This window comes from Heterodontus francisci, chromosome 13 (genome assembly GCF_036365525.1).
Source record: "Heterodontus francisci isolate sHetFra1 chromosome 13, sHetFra1.hap1, whole genome shotgun sequence".
NCBI lineage: Eukaryota > Metazoa > Chordata > Chondrichthyes > Heterodontiformes > Heterodontidae > Heterodontus > Heterodontus francisci.
The window spans coordinates 7262336-7274776 of record NC_090383.1 but is presented as its reverse complement, the minus strand read 5'-3'; the positions used below and the strand labels follow the sequence as shown (position 1 = coordinate 7274776).

General features: G+C 43.9%; 1 protein-coding gene across 1 annotated transcript in view; it reads right to left on the bottom strand.

The window, feature by feature from the left end:
• LOC137376206 (protein sel-1 homolog 1-like) overlaps positions 1-12307 on the bottom strand; it is a 48451-nt gene extending 36144 nt beyond the window's left edge. Inside the window, exons 1-3 of the mRNA XM_068044312.1 lie at positions 12224-12307; positions 7664-7713; positions 1289-1463 (exon numbers count right to left, since the gene is read on the bottom strand). Coding sequence (XP_067900413.1) covers positions 1289-1463; positions 7664-7713; positions 12224-12299 — 301 coding nt within the window. The 5' untranslated portion in view covers positions 12300-12307. The remainder of the gene's footprint in view (positions 1-1288; positions 1464-7663; positions 7714-12223) is intronic.
• Positions 12308-12441: the final 134 nt, after the last annotated feature.

The window sequence follows — 12441 nt, the reverse complement described above, 5'->3', positions numbered from 1 at the left end:
TCTTACCATTGTTAGGGATCAACACCAACAACCACAAATTGTTGAAGATGGTAGGACAGGTTGAGAAAGTGGTTAAAAAGGCATACTGGATACTAGGCTTTATAAATAGAAGCCTAGTGTACAATAGCAAGGAAGTTATGATGAACCTTTATAAAACTCTGGTTTGGCCTCAACAGGCATATTGTGTCCAATTCTGGGCGCTGCATTTTAGGAAGAATGTGAAGGCTTTAGAGGAGGTGCAGAAAAAATTTACAAGAATGGTTCCAGGGATGAGGGAACTCAGTTATGTGGATAGATTGAAGGAACTGAGGTTGTTCTCCTTGGAGAAGGTTGAGAGAATATCTGATAGACGTGTTCAAAATCATGAGGTGTCTCGACAGTAGATAGGGAGAAACTGATCCCGTTGATGGAAGGATTGAGAGCCAGAGGATACTGATTTAAGGTGGTTGCTAAAAGAACCAGTGACTTGAGAGCTTTTTTTTTTTAGGCTGTGAGTGGTTAGGATCTGGAATGCTCTACCCGAGAGTGGAGGGTAGAGACAGATGGGCAGCACAGCCTCACAGCTCCAGCGACCCGGGTTCGATTCTGGGTACTGCCTGTGCGGAGTTTGCAAGTTCTCCCTGTGACCGCGTGGGTTTTTGCCGGGTGCTCCGGTTTCCTCCCACAGCCAAAGACTTACAGGTTGATAGGTAAATTGGCCATAATAAATTGCCCCTAGTATAGGTAGGTGGTAGGGGAATTGTGGGGATGTGGTAGGAATATGGGATTAATGTAGGATTAGTATAAATGGGTGGTTGATGGTCAGTACAGACTCGGTGGGCCGAAGGGCCTGTTTCAGTGCCATATCTCTAAATAAATAAATAAAATAAATATAATCGGGGATTGGATAGCCAGCTGAAGGGAAAAAATTTGCAAGGGAAAGGGCAGGGGAGTGGGATTAGATGAGTTGCTCTTGCAGAGAGCCAGCATGGACACGACAGGCCGAATGGCCTCCTTTTGTGCTGTAACCATTCTATGATTCTATTCTATAATGTGACTCCTGAAGCACTTGTAAGTGGACAGTTAGAGAGTGGCATTAGCAAAGCATTGGGAACCATTTGTTCTCTGCCTCATCACACTCTATAAAATGATGTTAGTGATGTTGAAAGAGATACAGTCCTGAGAAACACTGAAAATCTTGAGTACAGTTTTTTTAAAGCTAATTTTGCTTGTTTATGTACCAAAATATAAACGATTTTGGATTCCTATACTCTTCCTGCCTTGTTTCACTGTTGTACAGCTTTCTTACCTTGCGAATTCTGCTTTGAACCATTATTTGTCTCTTGGAATTTTTCATCATTATCCTCATTTTCTTCTGCACTGGGTGAAGGCTGTCCTTTCTGGGCTGTCGCTGACTCGCTGGTAACATGATTTCTTTTCAACATCTCCTCCAATTGCATTTCACCATTTTCATCTTCCATGTCCTGAAAATATAGGATTATTTGGGATTGATTCAACATCAGTAACAATGAATCTGAACACAGTTTTTTGAGAGACCAATTTTTAATTTCCCCTAGATTTTTCCCTCATGCCATCTCTAAGAGTCGGCAACACATGTAGGGCTGAATTTTGGGGGCACCTGATGGTGGGAACAGAGATTGAGTTGGGGGGGGGGTTTGTCCAGAAGTGCCGGTGCGGGCGGCATGTAAATTTCAAAGTGCTGATCACAGTGTCAGCAGTAATCAGCAGGGCCGGGGGGTGGAGGGCGAGACAGGAATCCCACTCTCAACCCAATTGAGGCCAATTAAAGTAGTTGAAAATCTTGTTAAGAGGGGGAGGGTGGAATATTTAAAGGTGTTCCTTGGTTTCAAGGGTTGTCAGTTTCTTAACAGCTGAGGGGAGGCAAATACAGAGTGAGCAGCCAGCCATGGCTGTCCCAGGCCATCACCCCGGCCCCATAAGAGAGTCAGTGGGGCAAAGGGGGACTGGGCACTTGGTAAGGGGGTGCACAAGTGGCAGGGAAAGTGGCAACTCAGCACCCAGGCATCGAATGAGGCCCAGCACCCCGCAAACATCACGGGGTCAGAAGAACAAGTAGAAAGGCTGCCAATCACAATGGGATGGTAACCTCTTCAAAAGGAAGGCTTCAGCTGGCATTGGGGCACGACTGTCAGATTTTGGGCTCAGTGGCGATGAGGTGCAACTACCTCCACAGGAAGGGGAGAGCTCCGGGCATCTGGAGGGCAAAGGAGAGGAAAGAGCGACAGGAAGGTAATGAAGGCTATACCCTTAACACAGATCTACTGCCGAAGACTGAGGTACTTGTAGATGACCGAGACCAAATGTCGCAGGAGACTGCGACACTCCGGGCAGATGGTCATTGACATCTATGCCCTCATTGCAAAGACCTCGCAACTCGCAGGATTGGTTGCCGTGCCCTGCTGACAAAGTCACTGTGGCTCCTTCCAAGGATCAGCTGCATACTCTGGTGGCATCTCGCAAATGGCTGCACACAATTGCATCTCGCTGGTGAATTATGCTCTCTTTGCCAGAGGGCTGGACAGCACATTCATTTGACAATGGACACGGCCTCACAGGGACAGAGGGCATTGAGTTTCGCCTCCATTGCTGGATTCCCGCAGGTGCAGGGCATCGATTGCACCCATGTGGCCATCAAGGCACACAGTGACTGGCCCATGAGATCCATCAACAGGAAGGGCTTCCACTCAACATCCAACTGGTCTGCAACCACAAAAGCTTTCTCCATGTGTGCGCTCGCTTTCCTGGCGGTCCATCCTCCGCCAGTCCAGATCTTCACTCCAACCACCCAAAATGCATGGATGGATCCCATGGGTTAGAGAAATCCTTTGAAGACATGGCTATTTACCCCTCTACAAGAGCCCCAGATAGAGGCACAGAGACAATACAATCAATGCCACAAGCTCAGTAGGACCACCATTGAGCAGGCTTTCTCAGGATGGTATTTCGGTGCCCGGACTGTTTGGGTGGTGTCCTCCAATACCCTCCCGCAAGGGTCTTGGTCATTGTGGTGGTCTGCTGCACTCTCCATTACATGGTCCTGCAGGGAAGTGCGGATCCTGAGGACAATGAGGCCATGGAAGGAGACAGCTCATCAGAGGAGGAGCAGAAGGAAGAGGGTGCGGAGGGAGATTACGCTGAACAAAGGTGCCCCTGCTGCAAAACGAGGTGGCCTCCTCCTGCCACCCTCTGAGCAGAGGCCCTTCCCTCCTCACCTCCAGCATTAGATCCAGATCAGCATCAATAAAACGAGGAGCTGCCAGGCCTCTGGCTCCCCGGTGACAGTTCGATTCCCTCTGGTGCAGTGTAAGGCTTTGGCACAACCTGCAGATCTTTCCCTCAGGACAACCAGCAGCCTCAGTGATGGCTGCCATGGGATGAGTCCCACACTTCATCTGACCCGCCTCTGTTCCCACCCATACTGGCTCTAAGTGGACAGGAATCCCGTCTCCACACCAATTAAGGGCTTCCCCACGTAAATATCTGAACTTTAATCAGCTTCCCCCAGAGGCAGGTTTCTGACCCAAAAACAGGCCCTGCTCCTGTTTCCCACCTCCATGGCAAAAATTCAGCCAATAGAAATTGTGGTTCCATAGATATAGCAGCCTGTCGTTGCCTTGACCCAAGTGCCATTCTACGTGACCTGTGGAAAAAAAAATTGCAGATGATACAAAACTTGGAAGCATTGTGAACTGTGAGGAGGATAGTACAGGACTGCAAAAGGACATGGACAAGTTGGTGGAATGGGTGGATAGGTGGCAGATGAAGTTCAATGCAGAGAAATGTGAAGTGATTCATTTTGGTCGGAAGAACACGGAGAGACAATATAAAATAAAGGGTACAATTCTGAAGGGGGTGCAGGAGCACAGGGACCTGGGTGTATATGTGCATAAGTCATTGAACGTGGCAGGACAGGTTGAGAGCGCGGTTAACAAAGCATACAGCATTCTGGGCCTTATTATTAGGGGCATAGAGTACAAAAGCAAGGAATTTATGTTGAACATGTATAAGACACTAGTTCGACCTCAGCTGAAGTATTGCGTAAAGATTTGGGTGCCGCACTTTAGGAAAGATGTGAGGACATTGGAGAGAGTACAGAAAAAATTCACGAGAATGGTTCCAGGGATGAGGAATTTCAGTTACGTAGATTGGAGAAGTTGGGACTGTTTTCCTTGGAAAAGAAAAGGCTGAGAGCAGATTTGATAGAGGTATTCAAAATCATGAGGGATCTGGACAGAGTACATAGGGAGAAACTGTTCCCACTTGTGAAAGGATCGAGAACGAGAGGGCACAGATTTAAAGTCATGGGTAAGAGAAGCAAAAGCGACATGAGGAAAAACCTTTTCATGCAGGTCTGGAATGCACTGCCTGGTGCTGGAGATAGGTTCATTTGAAGTATTCAAAAGGAAATTAGACTGTTTTATGAAAAGGAAGAATGTGCAGAGTTACGGGGATAAGGAAGGGGAATGGCACTAAGTGAATTGCTCTTTCGGAGAGCTGGTGTGGACACGATGAGCCAAATGGCCTTCTGCACTGTAACAATTCTGTGCTAATGTGCACTTTTCAGTAGAAGTCACTGGTTAGTAATCAGCAGTATGAGTTCGAGATTTTCTTCCCATTATCCTGGGATAGAGACCAGTTTCTACTGCTGGCCTGCTTTAGAGCAGCTAATTCAGCACTGATTAGAGATTAGAATCTAAGGATTGCACAGCACAGGACAAGGCATTTCAGACTGTTGTGCCTGAACTGGTTATCTGAAAGAACTATCCACTCAGTCCCATTCCTCTGCCCTCTCGCATGGCATTTTATCTTTTTATATACTAATAAATATCCACTTCCCTTTTAAGTGCTATTGTAGATTCTGCTTCCATCACGATTTCTAAAAGAGAACTCCATACCTTAACAATGCTCTCTGTGTAGTGTTATGAAAGTGCTTCAATTTTTTGTTAAATATTTTTTGAAGACTCATATTTAAAGTGTGGAAATGGATTCATTTTGGAAGACTGAAGATTTCATAGATGCTGGACTTCGTTTTTTTGTTGAAAGTTCATTGAAAAGACACAGAGGTCTTATTTGAAAACAACCTTTACTGGATATCACATGCCTTAAGCTCAATAAAGAACAGACTTGGTGACTTGGGGGAGATGTTTAGAGAAGTAACATGTCAAGATTTATGAGGGTCAGGAGATGGTTTCACTTCTGAGATATTGTTTTGGTTCAGTTGGGTTGTGGACAGTGTTGAAAAGAAGCTGGTTTTGTAGCCTGCTGAAAAGAAACCCCCAGCTCACCTTTCCTGCACCTCTCTAAGAGACCCTGAGAAATTCAGAGTGTCAGCTCCTCTTTCTCTACTTCTTTGAAAAAACCCTACAAATCCAGAGTGTGATAACTGAAACCCCTGATGCCACATTTCTCCTGGAAAGCCTACCAGACTATTTCTCGACATCTCCAGTATGAACTGCTTCTGAAAAGATCCCAGTGACCTGTCTCCATGTACCCAGATGCCAGACCAAAAGGGACAACTGACATCCTTACATACCTTGACTTTTCTCCCCAAGAATTATCAAATATTTGGCCAAAGTTTTTTTTGTAAAAGGCCTCTGCAGAGAGAATTACTTTATTTTTTTCAGTGTGTGCGAGAGTTTGTGTGGGGTATTTAAAAAGGGAACTTTCATATTTCAATCTGTGTGTTAATGCTTTGCTTCATTACTGGATAAGCCTTGTTTTTATAATAAACTGATAATTTTGTTGTTTATTAAAGAAAGCTGGTTGGTGTATTTTATTCTGGGATAAAGAGTAGAGCATATGATTGACCAGAGCGGTAACTGGGTAAACATCTAAAATATGATGTTGTGACCTGTGGAGACGTGGAACTAGAAAAGACAATGCACTCCTCTCTCCTCGGTTGTAACAGTAGAAAAACTTCCTATAAACAATTCCTCTATTCTTTTGTTGGTGAACTTAAATTATGCCCTGTAGTTAATGACACACCAACCAGCAGAAATAGTTTTTCACTAGTTCGTAAAATGCAGCATAATTTTGAATACTTCGTTAATTCTCTTGAAAACCTTCTGTGTTCCAGTTAAAAAAGTCCCAGATTCTCTAGTCTCTCCTCAAATTACTCCCGATCGTCCCCAGTATCATCTCAGTAAATATCTTTTGCAACATCATCATGGACTTGACATCCTTGCAAAACTAAGGCACCTAAATCTGTGCACAACATTCTATCTGTGAACTAGCCAATGGCTTGTATAGGCTTAGCTCTGATATCTCTGATTTTGCACTCCTTGTGCCTCTTTATGATCCGAGTGGCGCAGTGGTTAGCACCGCAGCCTCACAGCTCCAACGACCCGGGTTCAGTTCTGGGTACTGCCTGTGCGGAGTTTGCAAGTTCTCCCTGTGACCGCATGGGTTTCCACTGGGTGCTCCAGTTTCCTCCCACAGCCAAAGACTTGCAGGTTGATAGGTAAATTGGCCATTATAAATTGCCCCTAGTGTAGGTAGGTGGTAGGAGAATGGTGGGGATGTGGTCAGGAATATGGGATTAATGTAGGATTAGTATAAATGTGTGGTTGTTGGTCAGCACAGACACAGTGGGCCGAAGGGTCTGTTTCAGTGCTATATCTCTAAATAATAAATAAATAAAAATAATAAAATGCTTTCTATATTTTTATACAACTTCAGTTAGTATATATTTCCTCTTTTTCTTCCTGCCAAAAATGCACCATTTTTCTTTATTAGATTTCATCTAACATCTATCTGTAAAAGAACAGCAGCAACTTGCATTTATATAGCACCTTTACTGCAGTAAAAGGTCACAAGGTACTTCAGAGGAGTGTTATCAAATAAATTTTGATACTCAGCCACATAAGGAGATATTAGGGCAGATGACAAACGCGTGGCCGAAGAGGTAGGTTTTAAAGAACACCTTAAAGAAGGAGAGGTAGAGTAGCACAGAGGTTTAGGGAGGGAATTCCAGAATTTATGGCCCAGACAGCTGAAGGCACAGCCATCAAAGGTGCAGCAATTAAAATTAGGGACGCGCAAGAGGCCAGAATTGGAGGAACGCAGAGACCTCAGAGGGTTGTAGAGCTGGAGGGGATTAAAGAATAGGGAGATAAGCAAAGTACCCTTTATTTGAGTACTGAGTTCCTCAATTAAAAAGCAGTCAATTGACTAATCAAGCCGTCCTTTACAAATCCCAGAGTAGCAAATGCCTTTTGAAACGTTAACTATGCCTGTTGCTTGGACTCTATTCCACATGCACACCACTCAAATATTCTTCTGATCCCTGGTTTCACTTGAAGTTTGTTAATTTTGTACAAATGTCCTCTGCCTTCATTGTTCAAGTTATATTTTTCATCTGCCTTCATGATTCAAGTTATATTTTTCATCATTAAAAGCCTGGAATCAAGTCCTCCTCAATCTTCCTTTCTCTAATAAAAACTAAATCAGTTTTGAGATTTTCTTCATAATTTAGAGGCTCAGGTCTTGCAAGCATCTTTACTGTCCATCTCTGAACTTTATGATAAGGTGTTCAAAATTGCAGTAATGATCAAAACAAAAACTTGTAATGACATTTACAAAAGAAGGGATTTTCTAATTTGTTTTTAAACAGAACAAACATTTGCTTATATAGATGTCTCACCTCCTTTTTAGTATGACTGGTTTTCTTTTTTGTAATACTGCTGTCTGTGTCTATAAATAAAATCAAAATGGAAAAAATAATTATTGGCTTCTCTATGCAAGTTTACAATTAAATTTATAACAATTGAAGCGCGTTAAAAGATTGCTGTAGGCAACGTACAGGGAAATCTTTCAACAATCATTTTGGACTGGGTTTGGACCCAAATCTCAGATGTGAAAGGATATAATCTAACCCACAACATTATAAAAAATTATTTGTAAAGCTATTTTTCCCCAAAAAAGACGTAGAGGTCAAAAATTAGAAAATTATTACATAATGTTGGAGATGAAAGCTTCAACTTAACGTTTTTACATTATCCCTCCCCATCCTTCTTGATCTCTGCGAAACCTTTGACATAGTTGACCAGACCATTCTCCTCCATTGCCTCTTTGCTGTTGTACTGCTTATTTCAATTTCCATCTCTTATCTATTCACTCAGCTGGAACATCTCCAGCAATAGCTTTTCTTCCCAGTCATGCACCACAACTTCCAGTGGCAACCTCCCGCAAGGGTCTACCCTTGATTCCTCCTCTTATTCATCTACATGCTGCCCTTTGGTGACATAATTTGAAGACACAGGGCCTGATCTTAGCTCTGTACAAGTGGATGGGTTTTGAAACACCTGTCTCATTGCCTTGACTGCTTGTCCAACATCCAGTCTTGGATGAGTCACAATTTACTCTAGCTAAACACTGAGAAGAATGATTCTGCTTAAGGCTGAACACAATAGTTTGCAAACTCGGCTTCCTATTTGACGCTGGCCTAAGCTCTAACCACATATCATCTACTTCCATCTCTATAAAATCGTCCTCCTTCGTCCCTACCTCATCTATTCTGCTGCTGAAGCCCTCAATTGTGCCTTAGTCACCTTCAGACTTAACTATTTCAATGCTCTCCTGATTGTTCTCCCATCCTCTACCCTCCATAAGCTTCAACTCATACAAACTCTGCTGCCTGAATCCTATCCTGCACCAAGTCCTACTCACCTATCACCCCTGTCCTCATTACTCTGCAATGGCTCCAAGTCCCTCAACAGCCAATTTAAAATTCTTATCCTTAAAATTAAATCTCTTCATGGATTTACCCACCTTATCTCTGTAACCTCCTCCAACTTTACAAACTCCCACCCATTCTCTGCTTCTCTGCCCTCTTGCGTATCCTCTTCTCCCTTTATGCCACCACTGGAAGCTATGCCTTCAGCTGTCTAGGTTCCTACAGACTGAATTTTCCATTTTAAACCCCTCCACTGCCCTCTCCTCATGAAACCCACCACTTAAGCTTTTGGTCACACCTTCCAATGTCTTCTGCTTTGGCTTGCTGTACCTTTTCTTGATAATACCTCCACGGACATTTACCTGCATTAAAAAGGTGCTCGAAATTCCATTTTCAGCTGTTGCTGTAATCCTAAAAGATGCATTTTATTTCAACATTAAAGCCAGCCAAATGGAATCTACACTGTTACCAGAGTAAATGATAAGAAGTGCAAGTCATGCAAAACAATCCTAGCATTTCACACCATGTCGGGAGAATTGCTCTTCCACTATTATGCAAGTTCCTGTTGCTTTGAAACAATAAAACCGACCCCAGGGGTGTCAGTTTGCTGCATTGATCATACTAATAAGGAGCATCTTTATTAGTAAAGATGGTCGGCTTTGTTTTCAGTCAATGTTGGCATATCCATATTGGGTTAATTAAAAGGCATAACACATGCACACACATTCTCTCAGACATAGCAGAAAGGGTGTACATGTTCAGGTAGCCTGTAGCATAAAAGATAAGGCCAATTAGGTTGGGTTTAGTTAGCTTGAAAAAATGCCAAAGTTTTCTTCAGAGCTTTATTTTTTATTATTTTACATTAAATAAGGAGCAGCAGAAAATCCATGTGAAAACTGTATTATGTTCGATCGTGATGTTTATATAATTTCTATTAATCCCAAGTCCCAGGGATGGCGTCATTTGTCTATCCAGGGCAAGCTGCTGGCACCCGGAAGATTGCATCAGCAACACCGACCCCAGCCCAAACTGATTCACCCTTCTGCGGACAAAATTACACCCTCTCCCAACCCAGGAATTTTGAAGTTTATGTTTTTGTGTGTATAAGTGCATACATATATGTATCTTTTATTTTTACAAAACTGTTTTCTCCCCACCTCACAGAAAGATGGTCAGTGAGCAAATGTACCTTAGAGTTTGGCAATCAACAACATGGATCAGGAAGATTACAGCTTTGATCATTGGCCAGACTGGGAAAGGGCAGAGAAGGAATGGAAAATGCCAGCTCCGAAACCATCACAAAACAAGGAGCAAATGGGAGGGACCTCTTAATCAGCATATCGTAGCAAACGCTTACTCCAGGAGATCATTGAACTCAATAAAAAGGAAAAGGACGTATTAATTTTGCACCTTTCACAACAACAACTTAATTTATTTAAAACATCCCAAGGTGTTTCACAGTAGTGTCATCAAACAGAATTTCACACGGAGGGAATTCCAGAGTTTAGGGCTTTGACAGCTGAAGGCACAGCCACCAATGGCGGAGCAAACAAAACCAGGAGAGCACAAGAAACCAGAATTGGAGGAGCATAGATATCTATCTTGGAGGGTTGTGGGCTGGTGGTGATTGCAGAGATCGTGAGAGGCAGCGGCATGGAGGGATTTGAAAACAAGGGTGAGAATTTTAAAATTGAGGCGTCACATAACCAGGAGCCAGTGTAGGTCAGCGAGCACAAGGGTGATGGGTGAACAGGACTTGATGTGAATTAGAAACATAGAAAATAGGAGCAGGAGTAGGCCATTCGGCCCTTCAAGACTGCTCCGCCATTCATTATGATCATGGCTAATCATCCAACTCAGTAGCCTGTTCCGGCTTTCACCCCATATCCTTTGATCCCTTTTGCCCCAAGAGCTATATCCAACTCCTTCTTGAAAACATACAATGTTTCGGACTCAACTGCTTTCTGTGGTAGCCAATTCCACAGGCTCACCGCTCTCTGGGTGAAGAAATTTCTCCTCATCTCAGTCCTGAAAGGTTTACCTCATAGCCTTAGATTATGACCCTTGGTTCTGGACTCCCCCACCATCAGGAACATCCTTCCTGCATCTACCCTGTCAAGTCCTGTTAGAATTTTATAGGTTTCTATGAGATCCCGATCCCACCCCCTCCCCCCACTCTTCTGAACTCCAGCGAATATAATCCTAACCGACTCAATCTCTCCTCATACTTCAGTCCCACCATCCCAGGAATCAGTCTGGTAAACCTTCACTGCACTCCCTCTATAGCAAGAACATCCTTCCTCAGATAAGGAGACCAAAACTGCACACAATATTCCAGGTGTGGCCTCACCAAAGCCCCTGTATAATTGCAGCAAGACATCCCTGCTCCTGTTCTCGAATCCTCTCGCTATGAAGGCCAACATACCATTTGCATGCACCTGCATGCTTATCTTCAGTGACTGGTGTACGAGAACACCCAGGTCTCGTTACATATTCCCCTCTCTCAGTTTATAGCTGTTCAGATAATAACCTGCCTTCCTGTTTTTGCTACCAAAGTGGATAACCTCACATTTATCCACATTATACTGTATCTGCCATGTATTTGCCCACTCACTTAACTTGTCCAAATCATCCTGAAGCCTCTCTGCATCCTCTTCATAACTCACCCTCCCATCCAATTTTGTGTCATCTGCAAATTTGGAGATATTACATTTAGTTCCCTCATCTAAATCATTAATATATATTGTGAATAGCTGGGGTCCTAGCACCGATCCCTGCGGTATCCCACTAGTCACTGCCTGCCATTCGGAAAAAGATCCATTTATTCCTACTCTTTGTTTCCTGTCTGCCAACCAATTTTCTATCCATCGCAATACACTACCCCCAATCCCATGCGCTAGGACACGGGCAACAAAGTTTTGGATGACCTCAAGTTTACAGAGGGTGGAAAATGGGAGGCCGGCCAGGAATGTGTTGAAATAGTCAAGTCTAGGAGATAGCAAAGGCTTGGATAGGGTGTTAACCGGAGGTGAACTGAGGTGGGCAATGCACAAAATCCAGGTTGACACTCTCAGTGCAGTACTGAGGGAGCACTGCATTGTCAGAGATGTCACAGTTTGAATGATATGTTAAGCCAAGGCCCCACCTCAGGTCAAGATAAAAGAACAGATGGCAATATTTCGAAAAAGAACAGTGGGAATTCTCCCCAGTGTCCTGGCCAATATCTATCCCTCAATCAACATCACAAAAACAGATTATCTGGGTCATCACCACATTGCTGTTTAAGCGATCTTGCTGTGCACACGTTAGCTGCTGCGTTCCCTACATTACAACAGTGACTACACTGTAAAAGTGCTTCATGGGCTGTGAAGTGGCTTTGGGACGTCCTGAAGTGGTGAAAGGCGCCATATAAATGCAAGCCTTTTCTATTTAAACCTCCCCCTGCCCAGATACCATTCCATAATGAGAGCAAAGCATTTCACTCCGCTGATCCTACACCAGGAGAGAGGTAAATAGTCAAATGCCTACTTCCCAACACGGGCGGGATGATGATGAGGAGGAACAGCACAATCAGCAAGCTGGAGCCCGGCCTGTCCTGCGCCATGAGCACCACAAACCGCGGCCTCTGCCCAACGCCTCAGCATCATTTCAAACTCCCCTCTCAAGCCGTTGCTAGGCTACCGCCGCGCCAAGCTCCACCAATCAGAATGCGAAGCGGCATGCCAACCCCTGACCCGGAATCACAT